General features: G+C 34.5%; 1 protein-coding gene across 3 annotated transcripts in view; it reads right to left on the reverse strand.

Moving 5' to 3' along the window:
• Hn (phenylalanine hydroxylase) overlaps window positions 1-27,396 on the reverse strand; it is a 98,055-nt gene that overhangs the window by 58,721 nt on the left and 11,938 nt on the right. Inside the window, exon 1 of one of the 3 annotated variants that reach the window (XM_090396730.1) lies at window positions 5,438-5,532. The exons of 1 other annotated variant lie outside the window; for it this stretch is intronic. Coding sequence is in view for 1 of the 2 variants with exons in the window: in XM_090396728.1 (XP_090252854.1) it covers window positions 1,482-1,625 (144 nt within the window). In the remaining variant the exon portion in view is untranslated. Of the gene's footprint in view, window positions 1-1,481; window positions 1,627-5,437; window positions 5,533-27,396 lie in introns of those variants that run through there. One more of the 3 variants, XM_090396728.1, reaches the window with a different exon arrangement.

Consider the following 27,396-nt stretch of genomic DNA (forward strand, 5'->3'; position numbering starts at 1 on the left):
TACAGACCACCCAACTTAAGCACCAAAAAATTCCTAGAAGAACTAAACAGATGGCTTTAAGCCACGAAAGAAGGCACCTCAAAATACTTGATAATAATAGGAGACATTAATATAAACATTAGGAACATAAATAACAACACAGAACAATACCTAGACCTATTATCGGCATATAACATAACTCCATCCATACAGTCGTATACACGAGAAGAGATAGTCGGAAACACAACAACCTCAACCTGCATTGATCATATATATATAAGGGCCCCTCCAAACAGCCACACAGCAGCCGTCATAACATGCAAACTAGCAGATCATTATTTCACAGCATTGCAGTTACACACTGAACCAGAACCCATAAAAATCACTGAGACTACAAAACAGTATCATAGCATTGTAAACGAAGCAATAGTGAACGATGAAATCAGAAAAACAGACTGGATGCAGATAGCATCTTTAGACTCTGCTGAAGCTGTATATAATAATCTTAAACTTGCATTTAACAAAATATATAACAAAGCATTAACAAAAATAAAAATACGCCCCCAAACGAAACAAAATCCATGGATAACAGACAACATACTAACAGACATACAAAGAAAAGATGCCCTATGGAAACAACTTAAGAAGTCGCCGAACAATATCACTTTAAAAGCTGAATACAAAAGAAAACGGAATCTCCTAACAACCCAGATTAGAACGGCAAAAAGAAACTATTACAGCAACAAATTAACAACAGCTCAGAATGACATAAAGGAAACCTGGCACCTGATTAATGAAATACTGGACAATATACACAGAACCACTGCCTCAGAAACAATAAAACACAGCTTTGCCTGCGATCCCAAATCCCTCAAACAGTTGGCAAACAACTTTAATCAGCACTTCGTGAACTCTGTCCAAAAGCTACAAGAAACAACCTTTCCTCACACAAACGAACATTCTCCACTAAGTCCACGAGCAACACAGTCGATGTGGTTCCCCACAGTAACAAAAGAAGAACTATCACTGGCAATTCAACAAATTAATCCTAACAAAGGACCGGGGATAGACGGAATCAGACCAAAAGACATCAAGAAACACTCAACCGACCTACTTCCAGTTATACAAAAACTGTTAAATAAAATATTCGAAACGGGACACATGCCTGAAACACTGAAGACTGCATTAATTACACCCATACACAAACAGGGAAAAAGAAACATAATAAGTAATTACAGACCTATCGCCACGCTGCCTGTAATCAACCAAATCATGGAGCGCATTGTACATCAGAAACTCTCCACATACGTTGAAAAATTTCAAATCATACCCAAAACACAATATGGCTTTCAAAAAAATAAAGGAACAGCAACACTCCTGGAAGATTTCACAAATCTAATAAACGCTTCATTGGATAAAAACAGAATAACATTAGTGGTATTCATTGACCTAACAAAAGCATTTGACACACTAACACATAAAACCTTGTTAACGAAACTTACCCAAATCGGAATTGGAGGTCGTCTACTCCAGTGGTTTAAAGCATACACGAAAAACAGAAAGCACATCACACGTATAGGATCAGCACACAGCAAAGAGGTACATGTAACCTGTGGAGTACCGCAAGGAGCTGTCCTATCTCCCATTCTATTTAACATATACACACACGACATAAGCCAACTCCCTCTAAAAAGTAAAATCTTCCAGTATGTAGACGACACTGCCATAGTATCCATTCACAACAATGCAAATATCGCTTACAAAAATATGCAACACGACATCAATCAAATCACTAACTGGTTAACCGAAAACGGCATAGATATAAACCCTGGAAAAACAAAGCTAATGATATTCAAAAACCCCCAAACCCTGCCCATGGAAACTAAATATCTCACTATCAAACATTCATCCTCCTATACACAAAGTGCAGAACCTAAAATCACAACCATCACACAGGTGAAAACAACACGCTATCTTACTTCACTTCGATGCTGATCAAAGTTGGAATAGCCATACAAACTACCTACATACCAAGCTTAGGATAATAGCAAGCAAACTATACAGATTAAAACACATTGCCCCAACCCACATAAAAATACTAATCTATAAAGCATTATGTGAAAACATTTTAAGATATGCAATCACATCATACGCATTCTGCACAGATTACAGACTTAACAGGCTACAATGGTTGCAAGATAAAATGATAAAACTGATATTCTGGGAACAACCCACTCTTATGCAGGAAGCACGGACAAAACACAAAATATTTAAGGTGAAACACTTATGCCACTACACAGTCATGTTAAAACACTACTACAGCCCAAAATATAGAGTAACCAGAACAATATATCAAATAACAAGACCACGGTCAACAAACTACATAACATATAAGTACAACAATCACAACGGCAAAGCCACCCGAAACTTCTACGTACGTGACATGTAAACAAACTGCCGTTCGACAACAGAAACCTAGGAACATACAGAGAGCTGAAACAGGCACTATATAAATATTATAGCGAGAATGAAAATTAGAGCAATTCCTGTTTCTCTCTCCCCCACCACACATGCACACACACACAAACCTATGACAACCCCCCTCTCAAAAACTATCACTACAAGAACACACACACACACCATGTCTAAATCCAACCCTATTTGCACAAAAAAAAAGTTAAACTGTAATAGCAGTCAAAGTCTTTCAAGCACGTACCAACAAACAGTAAAATCAACACCTGGCTTGTGACCAGTATAGGAACACAACCATGAAACCACCACCCTCTGTCATCTATTATCTTCCTCAGATAAGCTCTGCTGAGCTTCGAGGAAGAAAATTACTAACTTGCAAGTATCTGTTATACACACTTGTAATGCGTTATAAATATTATATATATATATATATATAATTACTACAGCAACTATGTATGCAATTCATCTGAGACATTAAAAATAATAATAATAATAAATAAAATAAATAAATTATTATTATTGTTATTATTATAATTATGTATATTCTAAATTCAAAAATTCTGTATAATCCTTATTGTAAATACTGTAAATATTATTATTGTATGTAACTTATACTGAGACATAATAAAATATTTTTTTTTAAAAAAAAATAATAAATAAATAAATAAATTATTATTATTATACTCAAGATAACTATTGTATATATATGTGTAAATATTTTAGCAGTGAACAAAAATATTATTTATTTAAAAAAATTATTATTATTTAAAAATATTAATAACTCACCAGTATTTGTTATTCACAATTGTAATGTATTATAAATATTATGTATATATATATACGTGTATATAAAACTATTGTTGTATCTATGTATGTAATTTATCTGAGACAATAAAATGTTAAAAAAATTATTATTATTATTATTATTATTATTATTATTATTATTATTCACATAATTGATACACAGTCAAAACCAGATATCATATAAACAAAAATTTGACTGGTGATACAGATCAATTCAGATTCTACCCAAGAATCTAAGAATAGTCCGTCAGGTAGCGTCGTAAAATATGGACTGTTCCAATTAATGCTGTTTTTTGTAAGTCATATGGGGTCACTTATTATTATTATTATTATTATTAATTTTGTGTGTGGGCACACTTTTTTTCTATTGTTTACTTATATATTTATGACTGAGCCTTCGCAACTGAGTCGGTTTCACCAATTCCATTTGGTTGGAAAGCTCTGAGTTCGAATCCAACATAGGATGCTAGGAACTACACTGCTCAAAACAATTAGGGGATATTTTGGTTTTCATTTAATTATAAAGTTATAAAAGTAATTTACAAATGTAACACATTTATTTCAAAATATTCTTAATATACAACAGTGTAGAAAATGCAACTGCGTACAAAATCATGTTAAGACTTGTCGAAACGATCTCTTCAAGAGCTCGAAATTGCTCTCACAGAAGAGTGGGGAAATAACCCACAAGAACTGTTGGATCATCTTGTCCGGTCCATGCAATCAAAATGTACCGCTGTTTTGGCTGTTAACGGAGACCATACGCCCTATTAAAAATTAATAAAAGCGTTTTCGGCTATTCGTGTTGTTATTCTTATTAAAATTATTTCACGCTAAAATGATAATTTGTTAAATTTGTAATAAATATCGATTATTTAAACAATATCTCATCAATAATATCCTATCCATAAGTAAGTAATATTTATTCATGTATAAAGTATCCAATAGTTATAATTATTTGCAGAAATTTATAATTATCCGACAGAAACTAAAATATCCCTAATTGTTTTGAGCAGTGTATAGAAGCTTTACAAATGAAGATGAATTTGCGATCTTATAAGGCAGCGGAAAGTTTTCCTTTCTGAAAGTAGCATTTTTCATCCCGCAAAACAAGCAAACTGGTCAGAAGAACACGCACAGTTGATGCCATATTAATACACTGCATAGATAGGATTAACTGCCTTATCAGGGCATTAAATTAGGCCATTGAGCCTTGACACGCAAAGAAAATGAAATATATATTATTCTTTCCCATTCTGGAAATTCAGTGTGTTCCTAGCAGGATATTAATCGAAATGTGAACTCAGAATAGGGCAGTTACTGACACCATTGCACGTCCCTAATCCTAATTATATTACAGTTTGTTTTCTTATTTTTCTGAATTTGGAAGGTGCTCGAATTTCTAGGGTGAGGTTCGCTTAACTCAGCTAAAGTTGACCAATTCCGGAATGCACATACTTACTTTAGAATTTACTTTTACATTAAGGACATACATAAACGTTAATTATTTTTTTAAGCATTGATTTTGTTATAATTTAAATTTCTTGTAGAATCTTGCATTTTGTTATACGATATAATATATAATTTAATCATATGTTATTGTCAGCGCCTCCGTAGCTCAGTCGGAAAGATCTGGGTTCGATTCCCGTCTATGACTTAAGGAACCTTTATCTGGTCTCTTTGACTAAACGTGAGTTAGCCGGAGGTACAGTGTTTTTTTTTTTTACCCGGAAACTCGGGTTTTTTGTCCCTCAGAACAGCTAAAGCGTCCCAGTGAACACACACGGATCTACAGTTAGGAATACTTGCCCTTAGAGGAATGCAGCAGAGGAGGGACGAGCCGGCTGCATTAATTCGTCGTAAACCCCCCTCATTAGGGGACTGAACCCTAATTTATTTATTTATTGAAAAGCAGATTGTATTACAGGCCTGCTTTTGTTTTGACGATGGCATCAGTAAACAAATACATAATTTGATTAGATCATTTTTCTATTATAAATTAAGATTAATGAAATATTTGAACATCTTTTCCTTCACAAGCAATATTAATAATTCGGAATACTCAAGTGAAAGTATGTTTAAATAATTAACATTTTGAGTTACAACTTAGAAAATGTATAGACCAAAAGATCATACATATGCTAATACAATCATTATTATTGACTGCTAAACTAAAGCATACCTTGACATCTCAAAATCGGAATGTAACGAAAGGGATTTTAAGCACTGTTGTTCATGTCTTTCAATGGTTAGGAAATGCGCCAAATAGGATTTTGCCGGAGAAATTATAGGAGAGTACATGCTTTCGATGGGCATAAGTAGAGGAAGCATAGTTATATCCTATTGTATGATGTCATCTTATTATCAGATTTCATCAGGTGACCTTGATATACAGGTTTCAAGTGCCCTGATTTTACAGAGAGAGAAAAAGAGACAATTTTCACTGGACTACCCCCCCCCATGTCAAATATTAGGGCATATTAAGCTGGAACAGCTCTTTCAGGATTCATTAGTTTTCAGGGGAGATCACCTTGAGCTAAATTATCTGTCACTTCCTGAAAGTCACTTACGCCATTATTTTATTATATAAATGGCATTCGTATTAAAAAAAGAGAAAAATTACGGATGTTAAATAACCAACATAACACTAGACGTTAAAAAAAACATGAATAATACATGAGAAGCACACTTTAAAGGAAATACTTGAAATACTTTTATCTTGAATAGCCATTTATTCCATGAGATATTCTGCAAAAATGGGAAATAGTAAGAAATTTAGAGGATCGAACAACATGCTGCACATTTTTTTTCCGTTTTTTTAAGATGCATAAATTCACTTTAAAAAAATTTAAATCGAATAATTTAATTTTATTTAAAAAATGCCAAAACATTTGATGATTCTCGAAGTTTATTGATGAATTGTTCAGTATCAGATATAACGATCTCAAATTCAATTGTATATCGTTTCCTTCTTTTTTTTGTTCACGAAATGTTTATTGTTCTCTGGAAAATTCTTTTAATACTGAAAAAAAAAAGATATTTGGATCCTACTAATTATCAATACCGCATGGCTTCAGAAAATTAATATCACTTCAACCATTTAGAGTGTCAATTTACTGATAGCGAGCAATTAGTATTTTGATGCAAGATTATCCAGAACATTGTTATAGTAGTTGAAAATTGTTCCGAATATTAATCTGTGCAAATTATAGTTAGGAATTCAGTCAATCCGAGTCCAAAATACGTCACCATTCCACGACGCAAAATACATTTTCCAGACATTTATCATGTCTGGAATGTATCAATATTAATAATCCTCATATGATGTTTATGCATGTACTGCAGCTCTACCGCAGTTACTTATTAGGGGGAAGTTTCAACCGAATTACATAAGACATGATGCAATCTATATGATCTTGAGTTATTTATCTATTGTGACAAACAAAGGAAATCCACCTCCGCCTTCTAAGGACTTGTGTCTTTTATACGCACAACTTCTTGATATTGCCGTAATCCTTACACCCACATTGAAAGTCATTCCACTGATGAGGGTTTCTTTCATTAGTGGGAATAACCAAACGCTTGATAGAAATTTAGCTGCTCTCAGGTATGCCAATGGGATGGTTTTTCCAAATGATATGCCTATTGGATAAAAATACAGATAAAGGATTAAATACTACTACCATAGTTGCTTTATTCAGAATAATCCGGTTTTAGAAAATGGCAAGTTTACCCTTTGGAAACGTTAGTTTCTTCTCACTGATACAGGTTTCGTCTCAAAATGCATGCAGCTTGATAGCTGTTTCATTGCATTAATTAAAACCATGCTAATCTAAAATAATACCATCTCATTCGAACTTTAAGCATACGATAGATGAGTCCGTTCTAGGACTTAATGAATCTGAAGGCGGTCTCATACAGAGGTAGCAGGGTATTTTATTTCCGTCAGCAAAACACACACGTCAGCCATAGAACAAACACACATACACAGTTAGCGGATATAATAAATGGGGGCGTGGTCATAGTTGTCTCCTGTGACGTTAAACAATCACAATCATTATAAGATCAACCAATAAGATTCAAGCAGTTTGTTTTTACGTAATTTATTTTTGAAATCCGGATAATCACCATTCTCTAAGCTATTCCGGAACCTAAATGACATCAGTATCTTCACGCTCCAGTCTACGAAACTATAACTATTCAAGATTTAGACGTTCTTTTTTGGAAATAAAGTGTGGAAAACTGTGGAAATAAAGCATTCTATAGTTCAAAATCGGTTTATAATCAATCATAGACCACAGTAACAAGCCGGAGCTCAGCAAAATTCTTTATACATCTCGTCATGCATGATGACTCTTAAAGACGCCTCCAAAATTTGTCATACATTGAGTCCCAGTTTACGATATTTCGTTACTTTGCGTTTAAAAAGGAACAAAGTAAAAATGCACTCTTGAACCTGATCAATTCTAAGCAATTAAACCGAATCTAAGCTTCTGTGAATGAGCAGTTTTATCATCACATATAAATTTATTAGCATTTGACTGAGTTCATACCTGTGACGAAAGAACTCCAAGACCAAGAAGAGACGAATTAACTGATCGTAGCTAACCTGCAGTCTAATAACAGGTGCAATGATGATATTATACACGTTTCCTCGTCAATAATTCTAAACAAAGCACAATATATTTAGAGCAAAAGATGGTCGTATTATTAAAAGAAAAACCATGACCTCAAAAAGTGAATTATTGAGAAGCAATTATTTCAGAGCAATTCGCTTTCTCCCGTATAGAAAAACTAAATATTATTGCACTTTTCTTTTCAAATGAAGTTGAGCAACAATAAGTTAAGTAACTGTGTGTGTGTGTGTGGTGGTATCTTATATACTGTTGTCCACCATTTCTATCACTTTATTAGATCTTATCGCTGTTGAGTTTACTTTATAAATTACGGTTTGTTTGTTTTTTTATTTCTTTTTTTGTCCTTGACTTTGCAAAATAAGCTGAAAAATCAGATAGGAGTATTTTGAAATTTTCTTGATTTGCATCAAAATAGGTCAGTAACATTTTGAGACTATCCAAACACACCATTTCCTTCTTTCGATTGGTAAGTACAGCTAGCCACATGAATGTCTTTGTAGCACCTATATTTTGTATATATATTGCACCCTGATAGAAGAAACTTAACAAAAGCATTCATGAATCAAAGTTTAACCTCATACTTTAATTTTCATTGTGACTGTTTGACAACTACGATCAATATGATGAAAGAGTTTTGTTTTGTTTAATATTCGCCTCTTTCTAGAAACGTTGATTAAAGATAAAGTTCTCCCTAATTTTCTACAAAAGTGACGCATTTTATTCAGTACATGTGGATGCTTGATATACAGGGAGCTTCTCACAGAATGCAACCACAATGTTAGAGTAGCAAGCCTGAAAAGTTTACTTCTATAGAGTTAGTCATAAATGTGGTCAGAACAATGCTGGAATGTGTCAGTTATTGTTGTAGCATTACGGTGGAAACAACTATAAGGCTAGTCTATTATGACTGTTATTTGTTCTCCTCGCCGGTTTAGGTTCTTGTCGGATGCAAAACTCTCGTTTCCGGGAGATTAAACCCTCTACCACCGCATGAGACCTACTAACTCACATTTATGAGTTGGAACGTCCTCATAAACTTCACTTCCTAGTAGATGGAATTGATATCCAGATCTTTCCAATCAAAAGGTATTGTCATTACCGAGAGAGAGAGAGAGAGAGAGAGAGAGAGAGAGAGAGAGAGAGAGAGAGAGAGAGAGAGAGAGAGAGAGAGAGAGAGAGTGTGTGTCTTTGATACAATGCAAAAACAAAAAGTCGGTTTAACTGTCTATATTATCAGGATCTATTAAACCTGGTGTCAGTTATCATTTGTCACGTTAGTTTTTTTTTTTTTTTTTTTGGTCTAAAAATCTACATACTCATCATGAACAGACTTGATGGGGAAGTAAAAAGAAACGTGCGTAAATTAGAACAATTAAAATGCAAGAAGGTCAGACTTCTGAATCAACTTACATTCCTAAAAAGATATAGGAGGAACAATAATGTAATTCCGAATAAGTTTTTATATTTCAAAGAATGTTTCCATTGTAGAAGAGCTAAATAGATTTATCAAAAAGCATTTGATCATTTGATTAATCGTGTCTTCACTTGTATTATATCTAACTGCTTCGATGCTGACCTATGGTTTTGTTTAGATCAGCACTACTTAAAATAACATTTTTCTAGCCTCCAAAAACAGGCAAATCAAAAAATTTAACGCGTAAGAGAAAAGGATGAAAAAAGTACAATTAATTATTTCTAATCATCATTTGGCAGCAGCGGTAGTTAGCATTTTAAAGAAAGGATTCAAATTTGCTGTCACGCCAGAGCACATTCCTAAAATAGATATGTATTATTTAGCAACGTAGAAAAGGTTCTTTACTTTCTACCTCAACTTGCTGCAAATGACATTAGATTGAAAACTGCGATCCTTCTCTCTTTCTCGTCCTCCTAAAAAGAACATCAATTCCTCAGAAAAAAGAGTTCTTCCAAATTTAAAGAAGAACAAATATATTATAATACTTAAGGTTGATAAAGGCAATTCAACTATTATCATGAATACAACTGTTGATATGTCCAAAATTTCATTTTTACTCTCAGATACCTCTACTTACACTCCATTAGATTATGACCCTACTTGGACAAACCATAAAGAAACCAATAACCTTTTACGCAACATGGCCACGTAGTTTACCGTTCTTTAAAAAAGGTTGAAATCAATACACTCCTTAACTCCACGATTATAAAGAAATTTTCCCCAGTTTTGTAGAAAAACTGGGAGAAATTTCTATCTTTGTTCCCATCCTGTAGACGAAGTGACGGACTTGCAAATTATCTGTTCCCTCCTGATATCTCCCAAATATTTAGACATTGTCTCAACTCAAATTATTTCTATTTGAATGGAATAATCTACAAACTATCTGGAATTGTAATGGGAATCCTTCTATCTTCTCTATATGCTGACTTATTCATGGAAAACACTGGAAAAGATTTCCGGCTATCTACACAAATCCAAAACCGTTCACTTTGGTGGAGATACGTAGATGACGTATTTATAATCTGGAAACACAGTGCGGCTGATTTAGACGATTTTCTTTCATCCATTAACTCCTTCAATCATAAAATTAAATTCACTTTAGAACTTGAAAATGAAGGAAAATTTCCTTTCCTAGATGTTTTCATTTCGAAAAAAAAAAAAAGCAAGAGGCCTCTCTCTCTCTCTCTCTCTCTCTCTCTCTCTCTCTCTCTTAGCGCATACCGTAAGCCTACTCATACATTTCTCTTCATTCCACCATATATCGCAACAATTAGGTATCATACATACGTTGAAAAAAGGGAGATCTCTATTACAGAAGATGAAGAAACACTAAAATAAGAATTACATTCGCTTTTCCAACTATTGGTGAGCAATGCATATTTTAAGAAAATGGTACAAAGAATAATATTCTCTTCCTCCACCTCCACGACAACAAATCATCCCTGACATTCAGTACAGAGCCTCCATTTCCATTCCTTACATTGGCAAACTTTCTCTCAAAATCGCCAATCTCATGAAATCTCGCGACATAAGAGTAACTTTCAAGCTCATTGTGATTATACGAACTCTGTTATGTTCACCTAAGGACCACAACCCTTTCAACAAACATCCTGGAGTTCAATATTCCATGTTCTTGTGGCCTTGGTCACAGGACAAACATCTAGAAGTTGAGAAATTAGACAGAAAAAGCCTATTGGAGACGCTAATAACAACAGAGAAGACAGCTCAGGCCTGGCTTTCTGTTTCTCCAACACTCACCACAGCATTGAATGGGACAAGCGCGCCATGCCTTACATAGAAGACAACTTCAGTGCCTGCAACATCAAAGAGTCTAAGATGGTTATCCACTCGCAAAGCACACTCAACAGAAACCAAGGAATGATTTTATGTGATATTTGGAAGTCACTTATTAGATCTTTCCACACGTCAGACTAACATTTCTACCAACTATCATGCATACGTATAGAACAATAACTGACCCGTGCTAGCTTCCACGGTCCACGTGTTTCTGTTTTATTTTTAATTTTATGTAACTATTCCTACGAAAAATCTACATACTCATCATCCCTTTATGAGGTCTTACATTTTCTGAATACTGAGTTGATGTCGCTTTCACAAAAAAAAAAAAAAATTCTTTGCGCTAGCTGCTTGAAAAATAAGCACATCATTTTGCATTATTTACAAGTATGTAAAATATTGCGTAACACAGATGAGCCAACATTATGTTGGTTAGTCGTCTCCAATAGCTTTTTCCAGTACAAGCTAGGTATGACCGTCCACACAAAGTAATAAGTACTGCGTTTACAATCTCGGAGTATTTTCTATTTCTTTATTATAAGCCGTTCTATCAATTATGAGTACTAAGGCCTAACACATTTTTGCACGTTTCAAAAGGTATCTTCAGCTAACACTACTGGATTAGATCAGCCAACAGATTTTTCATTTTTCTCAGTATTAATTGGCATCCATGATAGTAGAGTTGTTTGCTTTTTTTATTATTAAATAGAATTAATTATATTTGCTCATAAAGAATTAATTCTATATATTATGTAATCATCAGATATTCAGATTTAAGTAAATCTTACCGCTTTATAGTCTAACATTGCCCGGTGAACGGAAAAGATGCTTGGGATTTTTTTTAACTTTGAATATTTACTTTCTGACATGTAACGGAACATTCAAGTCTAGGCAACATTCAAGTGTCTTACTCAATACACATAGTACCGTATGGTTTTGGTGTACATACAGATTACTTAACCACACATTGTCATATTATGGAATATCTGAACAATCCCCCCCCCCCTCTTCAAAGCAGTTGCCGAATGAACACGCTGATTGATGTGTTTGCTTTTAAGAGGTGAATTGTTCTCATAGTGCAATCGATCATCGATCGATTGCACTATGTATTTAAAGAGAAAAATAAAGCAAGTTAATGGCGCAATTCACATACACACAATATTTTTCCTTCTTCATTTTGAAAGAGGTTCCATCGTTTGCAGATATATAACAAAAACCACAGATATAGCAAGTAAGACACAAAAAAATTCTCAACCACCGAAATGCCGAATTGCTAAAAACTTCGTCCAGATAAAGTCTGTTTATTGCCTAAAGCGTATTTGTAGTGAATTGTGACAATATCTATGACCAAACGCAAAGACTGAATAAGTGTTATCTACACAAATCATTAATATACGTTTCATACGGAAACATTTGAAGCAATGAAAAAAATGCGATGTGTACCAACGATATGCAGATAATATTTTTGGTGTACTTCTTCAGTAAAAATGGGATTGCTAAGGCCAAGAGGGAAAAGTATTATGTTTGTTAACTGTGTGTTTTTCCGGAGGAATGGAGTAAAATCTCGAGTTTTCAGAGCAGATGAAAATCCATTACTCACTCACTGTCTAGGAGGAGCAGCTAATTCGCCTTCAGAGGGAAAGTCCTTATAAATATTCTTAGCATCCTAAGTGAGCTTCCAACCCAGGACCACTCCAAGAAGCGCTCCTCTTTAAGAGAAGAAAAACCCAAATTTCTTCCATTATTTTCTTAATTGAATGAAAAATGGAATGAAAAACATGAGTTATACCCGAAGATATAGTTGGCCATGGAAATGAACTTCATTTATTAGAGACTGCAACTTTATATATTAAGTACACATACCAATAATGCATCACCTGACCAATAACATGAATCATTCCACTCGTCGTGAATGTATTATCTTAAAAAAAAAAGGTCAGGATTAAACTGCAATACTCTCTCAAATAACAATAATAATAATAATAAGAAGAACAACAACAACAACAACAACAAATGCCAACTCAGCAGAGCAGAGACAAAGAAGAGACAGTGGACTATCTAATTAGTTCTTGCAGCAAGATTGCCCATAAAGCTATAAACAAAGGCATGATCGGGTAGCAAAATCTGTATACACTGGAGCTTGTACAGGAAATATGGTTTCCCAACTTGCCAAATCCCTTAGTAACACACAGTTGAAAAAGTTATTGAAAACGAAAATGCCAAGATATTATATGGGATTTTAAAATTCAGACAGATAGACATCTTGAACATAATATGCCATTATTCTTTGACTATGAACTCTATTAATTGAATATAACAACAACAACAACAACAACAACAATAATAATAATAATAATAGTGTAAGTGCGGTAAAAATCCTAACCATAACCACGTAAAACTATGCCTGGTATTATACTGTAAATAACAGTTTGGTTTATTGGATATGACAGTTCATTTAATTAGAAAGTTCATGCACTTCTTCAATGACTAGAGATGTAAAGATAAAGGCGTGATACAGCAAATTCTCTACAAATTGAGTTGATTGGCGAGAAATGCAAAGCGGATTGTTGATTGACAAGCACTATCTCGTTTCAATAAATAGCACTATCTGTTATTCTGGAAAGGTTACCTAATTACACTAGAAAAAATTATATGCACTCGAAAAAATATTTTTGACTATTTACTAAGTTTTATTCTTTTTATTTGTTCATCCTGTCCTACCAAATTAATATTCCATAGTCATTCTCTGCAAGACTAATTTTCTATAACCTCAGTTGAATATTATTTGCATGCTTTCTTTTTTAACATAAACATTATATATTTAATACATTTGATAAAAGTTATCTTAAAGGGTGAATTGATGAAAACATATGGCTAGCGAAACTGATTTGTTAATTCGTAAAATGTTTCCCCAAATTAACAGCAGAATTTATACTCGTGTGAAAGTTAGTTATATAAAAAAATGTTTAAAAAAATGCTTATATTTTCTTCATATGTAAGCGAGCACTAAATAATAATAAAATACATATCACTTTTTTTTTTTTGGAGGCAATAGTAGCCAAGTTTTTTTTTAATACTCAACCATTATGAGAAGGAAAATGACTGCTGTTAAATAAACATATATATTTAATTATGTGCTACGAATATATACATTTATTTAATGACGTAGCAAACAAAATCGTTGTATTTGAGTCGAATATTCAGAAACGGCAGACATTTCACCAAAACAAAGATGCTATTCTTCTTCAAAAATCGCCGTTAATGGCAATAAAAATATCTGAAATTTAATGAAGAATCTAAAATATAAGCGAAATATATATACACTTCTCCGAAATCAGTTTCTATTTTTATTCCAAAATAAAACAACCAATGCTGTATACTATATTCCTTATAAAATCGAAGTTTCTAGAATGCGATAGTCAGGATTCTTATTTGGAAATGTGCTCGCCTTCGATATAATTTGCCTCTTTGGTATATCTCGCATGAGGAATTCCAGTTATTTATCTTTAAACGCCGTACTAGGATTTCACCAGTAAATATTTAATATAGCATTAAAATCGTAGGCTATCCCATTTATTAAGTTGTACTTCAAGATATTGGGACCAACTACTAAAAAAACCCGGAAAACTGGATATTTATAGTTTGTAAGATCTAGATAAAGTTAAAACTAACTCAGACAATAACTTAAAGTGGTTATCAGTGACATAGAACTGGTAGATTGTACTGCTTTACCTGTATTAAAATTAATCGATGTTCTCTACCAACATTGAGAGAGTACTTCTATCACTTGATTTGTACAAAACAAGTAGTCACTTATTTATAGTCTGTTAATCACTTTTCCAGAATGGCAAGTAGGCCGTTTAGGCCACTTGTCACCGTGCCTTGTTAACTAGACATTATTCCTTACCTTTCACTTGGGATAGGTGATCCAACTAACTACCTTGATACTTACAATTCCCAAGTCTATCTATTAAATGAAAAAAAAGAAAAAACTTTACTCGTGTAATTTATACTCCCATGATTCCCTCAAAGGAAATGGGTCAAGAAGATTAAAAGCGAGAAGCTAAAATAAATGCCGACAGCTGAAAAGTTTATGCCATATCATAACATGCAATAGTATAAACTGAACTGAGGTTCTCAGTATTCTATTTCTTTTATTTAATCCTATCTAGCAAATCTTGCTAGTCAGTATATATATCCCGTAATTTAAGTGGCATTATATCAGTAACTCTACTGCGTATTTCATCATCCCAAGTAAGGCAAAAATAAAATCTAAAAAATAAAAACAATATTCTTAATAGCTGATTCGTTCTTAAAATCGTTTATGCAAAACCTGTTTTTAAACAATGCTTAGCTGATTGCATCAGAAAAGGTAGTTTTTTTTTCCTTTCAAAGTACTGTATTTCAATTATTTTAAAAAAAAAAAGGTTTAGAAAGAAAACAAACTATTACAATTTTCGTTATTCGAAGTAGTAATTTCCATACTTGACTAAAAATATGTATTTAACAGTAATACCTTCTGAATAAATAAATAATTAAGACATACTTTGAAGTTCTAATATAGTGTTATATAATTAGAACCCAGATAATTATTCAAGTAATTCCGAATGCAGGTGTCCGTCGCTTTACGCGAGTAATTGGTTCTATGAAATAATTTCGTAACATGAAATCACTAAAATTTAGCATGGGTGAGATATGGATAGGGAATTATTTAAACTTATAAACAAAACACACAAATTTCGTCGAGATTGAACACTTGCTGAGGCAAATAACCATGTTCCTGAATTACACTTAGAAATTTTGCTGGAAAGTTCTCAGCAGCAACAACATCAGCTCCCGCAGCCTCGAAAGTCAACTTGAGATTATGGAATCCATGTCGCACCTTGAAACGTTCAAACTGTCCTGCACTTGCAGCAAAATATTGCACTTTAGGATCAGGATCAATTGCAAATCACCAAACAAACTTTTCGCTTTAGCCTGGATAATCAAGATGGATAACGGAACAGCACGTTGATTTCTTATTGTTCTTGAAGTTGATTCTGAAATTCCTGTAGCGCTGACTATGTCGACTGTGTGCTCCTTACGTTCATACCTCTTTATAACTTCTAATTTTTCCTCCAGTGTTATAGCTTTTCTCTGTTTTTTTAGTCCTGGAAGTATTTTGATCACAATTACCTCTTTTTTCCATAATGTTTGCGTTGCAGAAGACTCCAACAATGGAGCTTACTAGTTCTACACTTTCTGTGAGACGGACATGCAGCACGATGTCGCCTTGTCAAAGCGGCGCGCACAAAGACCACGCACAGCGTGACTGCGAAATTGTTACCGGTTGCGATTTTTGAAATTAACTTTTTAAAATCGCGTTATAGCGAAAACGCGTAACGTGAGATCACGTATAACGAGGGATACCTGTAATTATAAAGTTGATCGCAGACTACATTCAGTTGTGACAATGCCGGTTATCATTTAGTCATTATTTGGTATTCACTTCATTTGCAATTAAATCGTTTGATAATTATATTTAATTACTATATATTGTGTTTTACTGATAATCGTTGTTCCATATATTTCATATTCCTTTCCACTCTGCGTTCTTTTTAAAAACGTTTTAGGCCTAATGAACCATTGCCAGATAACGCCATTTCGTATAAACTTAATCCTGGTATTATTACTATTACTATTATTAGGCAACTCCAGGGAGTCATTGGACTCATCGAGGGAGGCCCCAAATCATATTCATCACAACTATTTGACATTCATACAGTATCTATCATACCTCGCCTTAAACTCATTCACTGTCACAGCATCCACCACAGACTCAGGGAGCGCATTCCACTCATTCACTACTCTAAAAGTAAAGAACCCAGCTCTAACACCTTTACTAACCACACTTTTGCCCACTTTCCATGGATGTCCCCTAGTCCTCCCACAACCAGCCCTGTTCTCAAAAATATCTTCTGAATTAATTTTATAGAAACCCTTCAGTAATTTGAATGTCTCAATCATATCTCCCCTCCTCCGCCTATCAACCAATTTTTGCAACCCACAAATCCTCAACCTGTTCTCATACGGTTCATTCCACAGACCTGCTATCATCTTGGTCACTCGCCTCTGGATCCTCTCCACCTCCTCCCCATCAAGAAGAAACCTAGGTGACCAAATCTGAGCACAGTAGTCTAGATGGGGTCTTATCAAGGCTCGATACAGAGGAACAATAACCTGCTTGTCTCTGCTTGTCATCGTATTCTTCAGCAACCAAGTGATTTGATGAGCTGCTTTGGTCACTTTTGCAATGTGTCCCCTAAATTTCAATTCCTTATCTACCAACACTCCTAAATCTCGTGCCTCATCAATTTCCTGGAGCACGGTTCCACCAATGCAGTAAACTGCCGCCAATCTTTTCACCCCAAAATGCATAACCTTACATTTTGCCACATTAAACTGACATCCATTCTCCTTAGCCCAGACCTCCAATCTATCCAAATCATCCTGCAAAATTTTGACGTCATCTGCATTCACTATTGCCCTACCCAACTTCGCATCATCCGCAAACAAATGAACTGTTCCTCTCAGATCATTTCCTATATCATTTATGAACAAATTAAACAGCAGTGGTCCAAGAACAGATCCTTGTGGCACACCACTAGTCACAGGCCGTCTTGTGGACTCTACTCCCGAGTAAACCACTCTCTGATATCTCTCCGTCAACCACCCTCCTATCCATCTCACCAACCCTATGTCCATTCCCATATGCTGCAATTTACTGATTATATGGTATGATAGGAGAGTCTTTCCCGATTGTTTAATAGGATGACACTGGAATTTCTGGAACGTTGATACCCTTCTACCTGTATATGACAGTAGCTAATCCAGCTATAGTAATCCAGTGCCCATAAAAGTTTGTCCTCCTAGGCCTAAATCTTTGATATGAATGATGATGATGACGATAAAAGTTTGTCTGACCTAGAAGGGATTCAGACTTATGTATTTGGCATCAAAGCGGTCTCTACAAAGTGTGTAGTCGGCATCTACTAAATCTACTGCAGTCCTTTTTTTCACATTAGCTAGCCAAAACTAATTTCACATTTCATAATTTTTTGCATTTGATTTTTTTCCTGCAATATCTAATAATATATTAATAATATATTAACTAACAATATATATGATGAAATTCGGAGAACAATTTTTTTTTCTTTTGGAATGCTTTTCTGATATGGTTGGTTAAACATCGGATACGGTTAATTGAAATAACAACGGATTCTATTCTTTTATCACCATATTTCTGTTTATTAAGTCCGCGTGGTTAGCCTAGTTGCAGAATACTCCAACAATGGAGCTTACTAGTTCTACACCTTCTGTGAGACTGATATGCAGCACGATGCCTGGGGAAGGAGTGTCCTAGGTTCGATTCCCGTCGGTGACGTGAGGAGCTGAAGGATCTTCCTCAGCCGTAGCCAAGTTACCTGGTCTTGGGCGTGGACAGTAGGTTTTTTTCCCCAGTTTATCCTGGGTTTTTTTTCATCCCGCAAAGCAGGCAAACCGGCCTTGAGAACTCAACACTACGGACATCGGACACACCGGGGCGTAGGGCTGACCACCTTATCCTGTGAACGGTTTAAGGTCCGATGATTAATAAACCCTCGACACCACAAAGTAAAAGAGGGTAAAAGGAAGATGAGATGAGATTTCTGATGAGATTTATTAATTTGTATCGAACAATATATATATATATGGATGATTATAAGTGTAGAGAGATGAAATTAAATCCCAACCAGATTCGCTTTTTTTTATTTTTATTTTAAATATTACTTGAGAGCGTGTATTTAAAATGCATAGAAACTACTATGCCAAATAGGGAAAGAAACGCAGAGTTCTCAGTATTCATCAACTGTACATCAAGGAATTAAGATATTTCTCAAATAAATTGAAAAGTATGGTGGAATCTACACAGACCAGTGACCTCGTGATGTGGGAGTGTTGTAGACTCATGTATCATGTAAATCATGTTATCATAGAGGAAGCTATGAAAGATTTTGATCCTTTTGTAAGGAGGAATTTTCAATGAAAATTCTGGAAACACTTAAAATTCAATTAATATTAATTAATGTATTTTTATGTTTACATTTATTTAGTTATTGCATTTATTCATGGGGAATTTTTTGAAAAAAAAAACAATTAAATGGAACCGTAATGAAACTATTTACACACAGACGTTTCGCCAGCTCAAGTTAACATTATCAAAGGCACTTTAAAGGCACCCACTGAATAAAGGCTAAGAATGAAGTGACCTCGAGAATAAGGATATTCATGTGCATAAAGGAGACAAAAACGTTCTTCATTTGATCTATGATTAAATAAAGCATGTTTCAATGCATGTGGTGCTAGTTCGTTTTTGGTTGTCCATATCGAATGTAATTTTTTTTTTCTGATATTTTTTTCTGAATACTGTAGACACCTGGGAATGAGAAAGGATCCTGGTGGTACTTGATTTGACTCATTAAGGTGGAAACGTTTTTCAGAGGTGGTTTGTAGACTGCTCTAATTCTGTGTTGTTTTAGAAGCAAACTCAGTTTATCTGTTGTATTTTTGGTGTAGGTAGGGATGTGGTGTATGTGTAGTATGGGTTGGGGTCATAGTTTGTTATTATTTCTAAGGATTTTGACAATTTTTTTTTTAATTGCATCCACTTTGTTCGAATGATGTAAGCATATTGTTCCACATGCAGTGGCGCAGTTTACGAAAGTTAAAACCCCGCCACTTCTGTATTAGAACGAACTGCATAATTCACTTGCAGCTGAAATGCAACTTCAGATGAAGCAACAACAAAGCATCATACAGTAGAAGTATTTCTTTATTTTGAGAAGTATTAATTAATCGACCTAGCTTGGTCGCTTTCCTTTATAAACATTATTTTTATAAACGCATAAAATTGGGTATTCTTAATTGAAGTAAATATGTCCGATATTTATTTTATTTATATTATAATATATATCTTACAGAAGTACATTAAGATCACTTTGGGTTTTTGTTACCCTTCACTAGAAAGTTATTCTTCCTACTATCATAGAAGTGGAAAAATACAAGTAAAAAATTTGCTCTCAGCAGTATGTGAATATACTTGTTAGTTAATATCGCAATGGAACGTTCTTTGTATGCTGACTATAGGTATAAGCAAGTGGAGAAATTGACCACCAGGACGCAAAATTTAAAACCGCAAAAAGCAAACCAAAAAAAAATAATAATAAAAGGTGCAGATTTGAGAACATTTAATTGAGACAGAACCGTTTTGAGACAGAACATTTAATTGAGACAGACAGAATTCAAATTTAAATTTGAATTCCTATCGGGAATTTAAATTTGAATTCACATTCAAATTTGAATTTAAATGAATTCAAATTTAAACAGCCCTCGGATCGAATCCCGTCGACGGCAAGAATCTTTATAAGTTTTTTTTTTTTTTTTTTTTTTTTTTTTTAAGTGAAGGTAAGGTCCCATACAGATGTGGCGAGATTTTCTCCCAATAAATTAAGTTTCTTATCCCGTGACAAATCGGCAGACCCAAGCAGTTGACAGACAATGCAAGTAGGATTGTAGGATTAATCGCAATATCAAAGTATAAATGAAGCCGAATTACTTGGCAGCGGTAAGCAATCAGCTGAACACGTAATGGGAAATGAGATAAACTGAAACTAAAACAGTCATACACTTTCCGCTATAGGACAGCATTTTACGCTACATTTAGGAGTATTATGTGATCCGATCAAGACTGTTTTTGTACATGACAAATGATCATGCCAAAACTAAATTTCCGAAAGAACTAACAGAATGTTTCTAGATAACAACTACCTGTATACATTCTCCAGTTTTCTGTAAGCCGCTCTGTCTCTCTCTCTCTCTCTCTCTCTCTCTCTCTCTCTCTCTGTGTGTGTGTGTGTGTGTGTGTGTGTGTTTTGCATTTTCCTCCCAATAGTAACCCTACCAGGAGGTAATTTATTCCTACATGCTCCATTGCATATAATGCATATATTACATGTAGCGTACAAGTACTGATTAACATTTATATTTTTGTATCAATATTCATATTTATATTTTTATATATCGATATATTAACACCATATAATTCACACAATATCAGTAATTTATGTTAGATTACAAACATTGGAAGTTGATCTTATGTGTGTGTGTGCGTGTGTGGATTTCTCCATTTGATATGTATGTTTATAAGAAAACTGCGATGTTACTTTTGTATGCGTTTTCAATGACGTTCGGAGATAAGATTAAGAGGTGGGGGGGGGAAAGATTTTTAAGAAATCAGATTACAGGATTAGTGCTGACACATTTCAGTAAGATGCTAGTAAACTTAATCGCAGAGAATACCTTCTTAAATGCAAGGTCTCGTTGTGTAGAATTAATCTTATTAACATTACGCACCCTCGTTTGTGCATTTATGATTACCTTGGATATGAAAAAAATGTTCGAAGAAAGAAAATATAGCTCTCCTGGAATATTGCTCACTGTAATCACAAGATGTCAGCGCGCGCACACACGCACACACACTAAACTTATAGTTAGTTTTCATTCGAAGAAGGCATCACTATCCATTTCGCAGATAGAATTTTCAAGCAACAAGAAATATATAAGCTTGCAGAGATTTAAAGGATGTAATCTTATTAGGACACTTAAGGAGCTAATGGTTCAGTCTCACAAATACCTTGATATATTACGATCCCTCCCCCAGCGTAATCTTCTCTGATATGCATCATGTATATATACGATGAATTCTAATATTTAAAAAAAAACATTTGGCTGTATGTAACCCATAAATTTGAAATCTTTGCGAAATCTGTATGAGTTCATTTTCTTTTGATTTTCTAAATGTTAAAAATTTCCTAAATTTTAGCGTATAATGTTTTCATTCTACAATTAGGTGAGGCCTTTATAAATTCTTTAATTTATTTATTCATATAAGATTATAAATGATGTATTTTAAAATAATAAAATTATTTTGTAATATTTTAATATACAATGAAAGGTTTCAGTTTTAAAATTACGCTATTGATAATTAACTTTTATATATTATTTATATATTACAATCAGAAAAAACCATCCACTATATTTTCTTTGAATATTACTGTTCGCTTCTTATCTCATTAATTTAATAGCAAACTTACTTTACCATGATTTTTTTTCAGCGCGCGTTTTTGTGTGGATGTGGAGGGGGGGGGGCCCACCTACGATAACGAACTACTCTACCAGCTACTGATGTCAGTTATACCGTTTAAATGACAGATGTACAAATGTATTATTTGCGACACATTTCTACATTATTATGCAAGTACTCATACTGGCCACTTAATTGGACATTTTTACTTATAGGATTACCAATACCGATCCTCTTCAATTCTCCTGCGCATAGTTCGGTGAGTTGTGGGTCGGGAAAGTCTTCATTAAATGCTTTGGTCAATTGTTGCACACAGGAAGTTCTGTTTGTCCGTACAAGTCTTCAGACGACGCCGATCTCGTTCCTAACAAACTGCTTTAGAACCACAGTTACGTCTTTTAGACAAGCAAATGGGTTATTTTTCCACTGATTACACATCCAGAATATCTTACCTTTTGAGAAATCATTTCTACTCTGCTGTTTTCAAAATCATCTCCAGCCAGACCGGCACCCACAATAAGTATTTTATCGAACTCTGAAAGATCCTGTTTTTCCCATTCTGATCAATACAATTGACGATTACTGACTAGTAGCATTTTAAACAGTTGCCTAGAGCACGTGGTGACGCACGTCACTAACTATTTTGCACATACGCGCCGTAAGTGACGTTTACGTATATCTGCATAAAGGGTTCTAGTTCATGTATTAAAAAAATACCGACAGTATTAAAATTTCTGCATAATTAATTAGCAATACACCAAAAAGCAATAATGCAAGATTTTATCGTGTGTGTTGTGATGCATTTCATATCACATTACTTGTAAGAATTTTTTTAAGTATTCCTTTATTTGTTTTGCGGGCAGTATAGGACTGGAGAATGGGCAAGATTAGTCCATGGTACTGAATTTGTGCACTTATAGTTTAGAATATCTGTTTTCAATAAAAATAATGCTGTCTTTAGTCTTTATCCAAAAGGGCTGTCTGATAAATTTATTTCGATATTTTCGAAAAATAATTTCCCTTAAGTTGGTTACCAACCAAAATGTGATAATCAAGGTGGCGAACCCACATTGGGGTTTCCACCTTAGTCTCGGACATACACTAGAAAAGGCATTTCTCCCAATCCAAATGCTATGGTTATACCGTCAATTTCTCGGTGGTCAGAGCCACCGAGTAATCAAATCTCACCAGACAAGATCAGCTTAGATTAAAGTTTGCCTCCAGTCTCTCCTGGCATAAACACATTCCATCAATAGCCTCCTCGACATCCGAAAAACTAGTCATTCTCTTTCGTTCAAGAGGACATCTCATAAGCACAGTGTTTCAGCACTGTGTCAATTCTATGGTCCAGTGAATTGGCAATTATCATTCCTCCACTTTCTATTGCACCTGTTAATATAGAGCAGCAGCCTCCCAGCATCCCTTTACTGTGCAACTGCAAACACAACGAACTTGCCTCTCCTCTTCCTCTTTTATTCTGTCTGTCTCTGTTCTCTGGAACAGCCTTCCTCATGAAGTATTCCCAAACAACTACAACCTGCAGCTCTTCAAAAGATTCCATTGCTTTTGGTTCCATTATGGTAAACCATAATGGAACCAAAAACCTTTGTTATCAAGTTCTGGGAAATAATAATTCTTTTTTCAAGTTCTGATAAAGAAACTGCTGATTTAAAGTCTATTTAAGAAAATAGTCTCTATTAATTAAAATAAATCCGTTAACGCCTTTTATTCCCTTATAGGAAGTAGGCAAAGCCGTTTTAGTCTTGTCTAACTTCTGGAGACTGAAGGAGTATGAAATCAGCACAACAGAGGAAATAAAATTAGTGGTGTGTGGTGGATATTTTATTTATTTATTTATTTTTGTCCGTTTACTAGTAATGGAATGGAATTCAATTTGAAAGATGTCTAGAATATTTATTCATTCGCATGATCCCCATATTATTTGTCGGGGAAAGTATATTAAAAAAAAATCCGCGCCATTTATTACACGCACTGCATAATTTCTGCATTCTTCTGAAATCGTCGCAAACTTTTGCCAATAGAGTCGACGATAAGTCACCACGAAATAATCATTTACTGCTGAGCTTTGTATATAATATTATATAGCGAACGTTCTTGTAACGCGATAGCGATTTGCTCTTAAGTGCAAAGTTTTCAAATTTTTCTCACGTTTTGCAGATTATCATGACATAAAGTGGCGCAGTTCATGTATCTCATGAACTAGTTTATCGCTGAGGGCAAGTTTTGATACCTACTCGCATTTCGATCGTAAAAAAAAATAGCTGAATTACCTCCCAAGGCAGTTCTCGTCCTTTTTTTCAGCCAAGCTTCCACACCTTTTGCCGGAAAAAAAAATATTCTTTAATAATTAAATAATAATTGGGCCTCTGTAGAGTTAATAATGAAGTACCGAAGTTCCAGTTCACAGTTAAACGTACAAGAACTTTTAGAGAACTCCATTAAAAAAAAAAAAAATTACGAAAACCAACGTGTAGTTTTCGATTTGAAACTTTTTACATAATTGTAGTGTATGGTAATAAATTAATCATGGAGTGTGGCGACGTGTGTCGTAACGCTATTACGACAAGCAATGATAATAATTCAATGCTATTGACCTTAGAATCAAACTGTTGCCGTGTTTAATTCATTACAGCTACCCTGACAGAAAGTACATTAGTCAATTGCTAAAATAATAAAGAGAATTTCGAAATTTTCCTAATTCAGCAGTGTTTTATATTTCAAATATATTTTTTTAAATTATTTTTCTAAATCTGACAAAAATTGCTATCTCGTTGCATGATCTTGATGAAAAATGGGAAACCATGGAAAATAATATATTTACGTAAAGGCGAATGACACCGAGTGTTAAATAGCAATAAATAATTTTCTTACACTTTTATATAACTCCACACTCAAGAGATCACAACCTATAGCCAGTGGTGAGCTAAAAGGGGTTCGCGGGGGCTCGCGCGAGCCCTTTGTTAAATTTTTCTCAAATTTGCGAGCCCCTTATTCTTTTTGTTTACTTTTTTATTTTTTCAAAAAAAGAATTGTTTTTTTTTTGTTAAACATATTAAGCGACAAACTCATACGGTACTAACAAAAATTAGTCTATTCGGCAGTGTGGGGATTATTTGGAATTATTGTTTCAACTCCTCTATAACGAATGCGCCCAAGTTTGAAAATAAAATAAGCGCATGCGCTATCTTTACCCTTCTCCCTTCTGGTAGCCAATCGTATGGTAAAACTAGTAACCAATCAAATGTTTTATAAAAGATTTATATTTTGATAGTTAAAAAATGTTTTTCTTATGTGCAAATATTTCATGTTTAGATCATGAAATATTTGTTTAAAAGTGATAGCTTTTACAGGTCGATTGTTCTCTCACACTTTTTGATTGGAATTTGTACACAAGCTGTATTAATAAAAGTTTTTGTGTGAAATACGGCTTTCATTTCTTTTTTTTTTTCTTTTTTTTTTTTTTTCGTCGATGCGAGCCCTTTGTTAAAATTTCCATAGCTCACCACTGCCTATAACACAAAAGTGCCGTGTGGGAAAAGCAGTTTAGGAGAGAGAGACTTGAAGTAGCATATACAAAATAATGCAGAAAGCATCGCTGAGAAAGTGATGGGAGGGCATCTGAGCGAGAGGGAAATGGCAGCATCTGGGTTATGGAAGATCTTGAAGCTTGAATCATTTGAGTGCGACAAAGTTTTTCGAATGAAGAAAAGGAATGGGGAGTACTGTTATCAGGAAAATATACGAATGAGATTTGAAGTTACAGAGAGTGAGAGAACGTCATTGATTGGGGAAGATTATTCAGAACTCTGGGGTAAATTCGGCATTGATAAAAAAAAAAAAAATCTGACTAGAGGAAATCATCCAACATAGCATTCAGTGAACAACCAAAGAGGAAGCTAGCAGTCCAATCCAAAAGACTTGAGAGAGACCAGCAGATAGTAGTTTGTTGAAAAAGCCTCCTGATACAATCAAATGCCTTTGGAATATCAAGAGCAATCACGTGAATATCTTATTCCAGATATTTTATAGCCTGTGTCATCCACAGGTAGGAAGGGTAAACGAGGAGGTTTGCTGTAGAATGAGAATGGTGAAATTCATATTGCTGATTACTAATTAACTGATGGGTCTTCAGTTAGTGAAGAAGCTGGCTGTTAATGGACTTTTACACAATGCCTAAGAGTACTGAGTTGAGGCAATGGGATGATTGTGTGATGGCTGACAAAATCTCCCTTCTTAGGGATAGGCTGGATAATGGATTGCTACCATACTGTTGGGTGAGGCCAGATGAGCACGATAGCTTGTATAGGTGAGAGACAGTATCTGAACCAGGCGACTTATTAGTATCACAACTAGTGAAGATTTTTCTAATGTCCTTCTGGCCAAAGATCAGAGGAGCTTTGCTGTGAGCATCTTGTGGTATAGTAGGAGGTGATTTGGTGAGGTCATCTATACAAGAGCTATAGGAAAAGACTGATGCCAAGAGATTTGCCTTATCTTTGGGTGATGTCGCCATGGTATGTTACTATCAAGATATCAGAGATGAAAACAAAGAAAGGCAAAAATTACGCCCAACAGCCTTGGTGAAGGATCATAAGATTCAGCTGTTATCTGAACACGAAGCGAGTTTTTTGCATTTTGCCCTTATGAAGTTTGTTCTGGATTTGATAATCTTCTTACGCCAATTTCGGGCTGTAATACAAGCTGAATGAAAAACTGAAGTTTTCGACTTGAACTATTGAATATATTCTGAATTTTCATCTTGGACCGCTTTGGCACATTTTTAGAGAATTGGAAGTTGGATAAGATTGGATAAGAAGTATACGATTTGCAGTGGGACAGGGAATGAAAATCCCTATGTCACTAAGGATTGTTTCGGATGTTTGAATCATTAGAGCGAAAATAGTAATAAGACCTTGGGAAACAGACGTAGAAATCCTGGTTATCCAAGTTGGAATACGAGGCTGAGAGAAGATCGATCTGCAAAAAAAAAAAAAAAAGGAAAAAAAAAGGAAACTTGGATAAGTTTATGGTTAGAGATGCCAAGAGGAGAG

Source organism: Typopeltis vanoorti, chromosome 8 (assembly GCF_054136105.1).
Source record: "Typopeltis vanoorti isolate ZY-2024b chromosome 8, IOZ_Tvanoo_1.0, whole genome shotgun sequence".
NCBI lineage: Eukaryota > Metazoa > Arthropoda > Arachnida > Uropygi > Thelyphonidae > Typopeltis > Typopeltis vanoorti.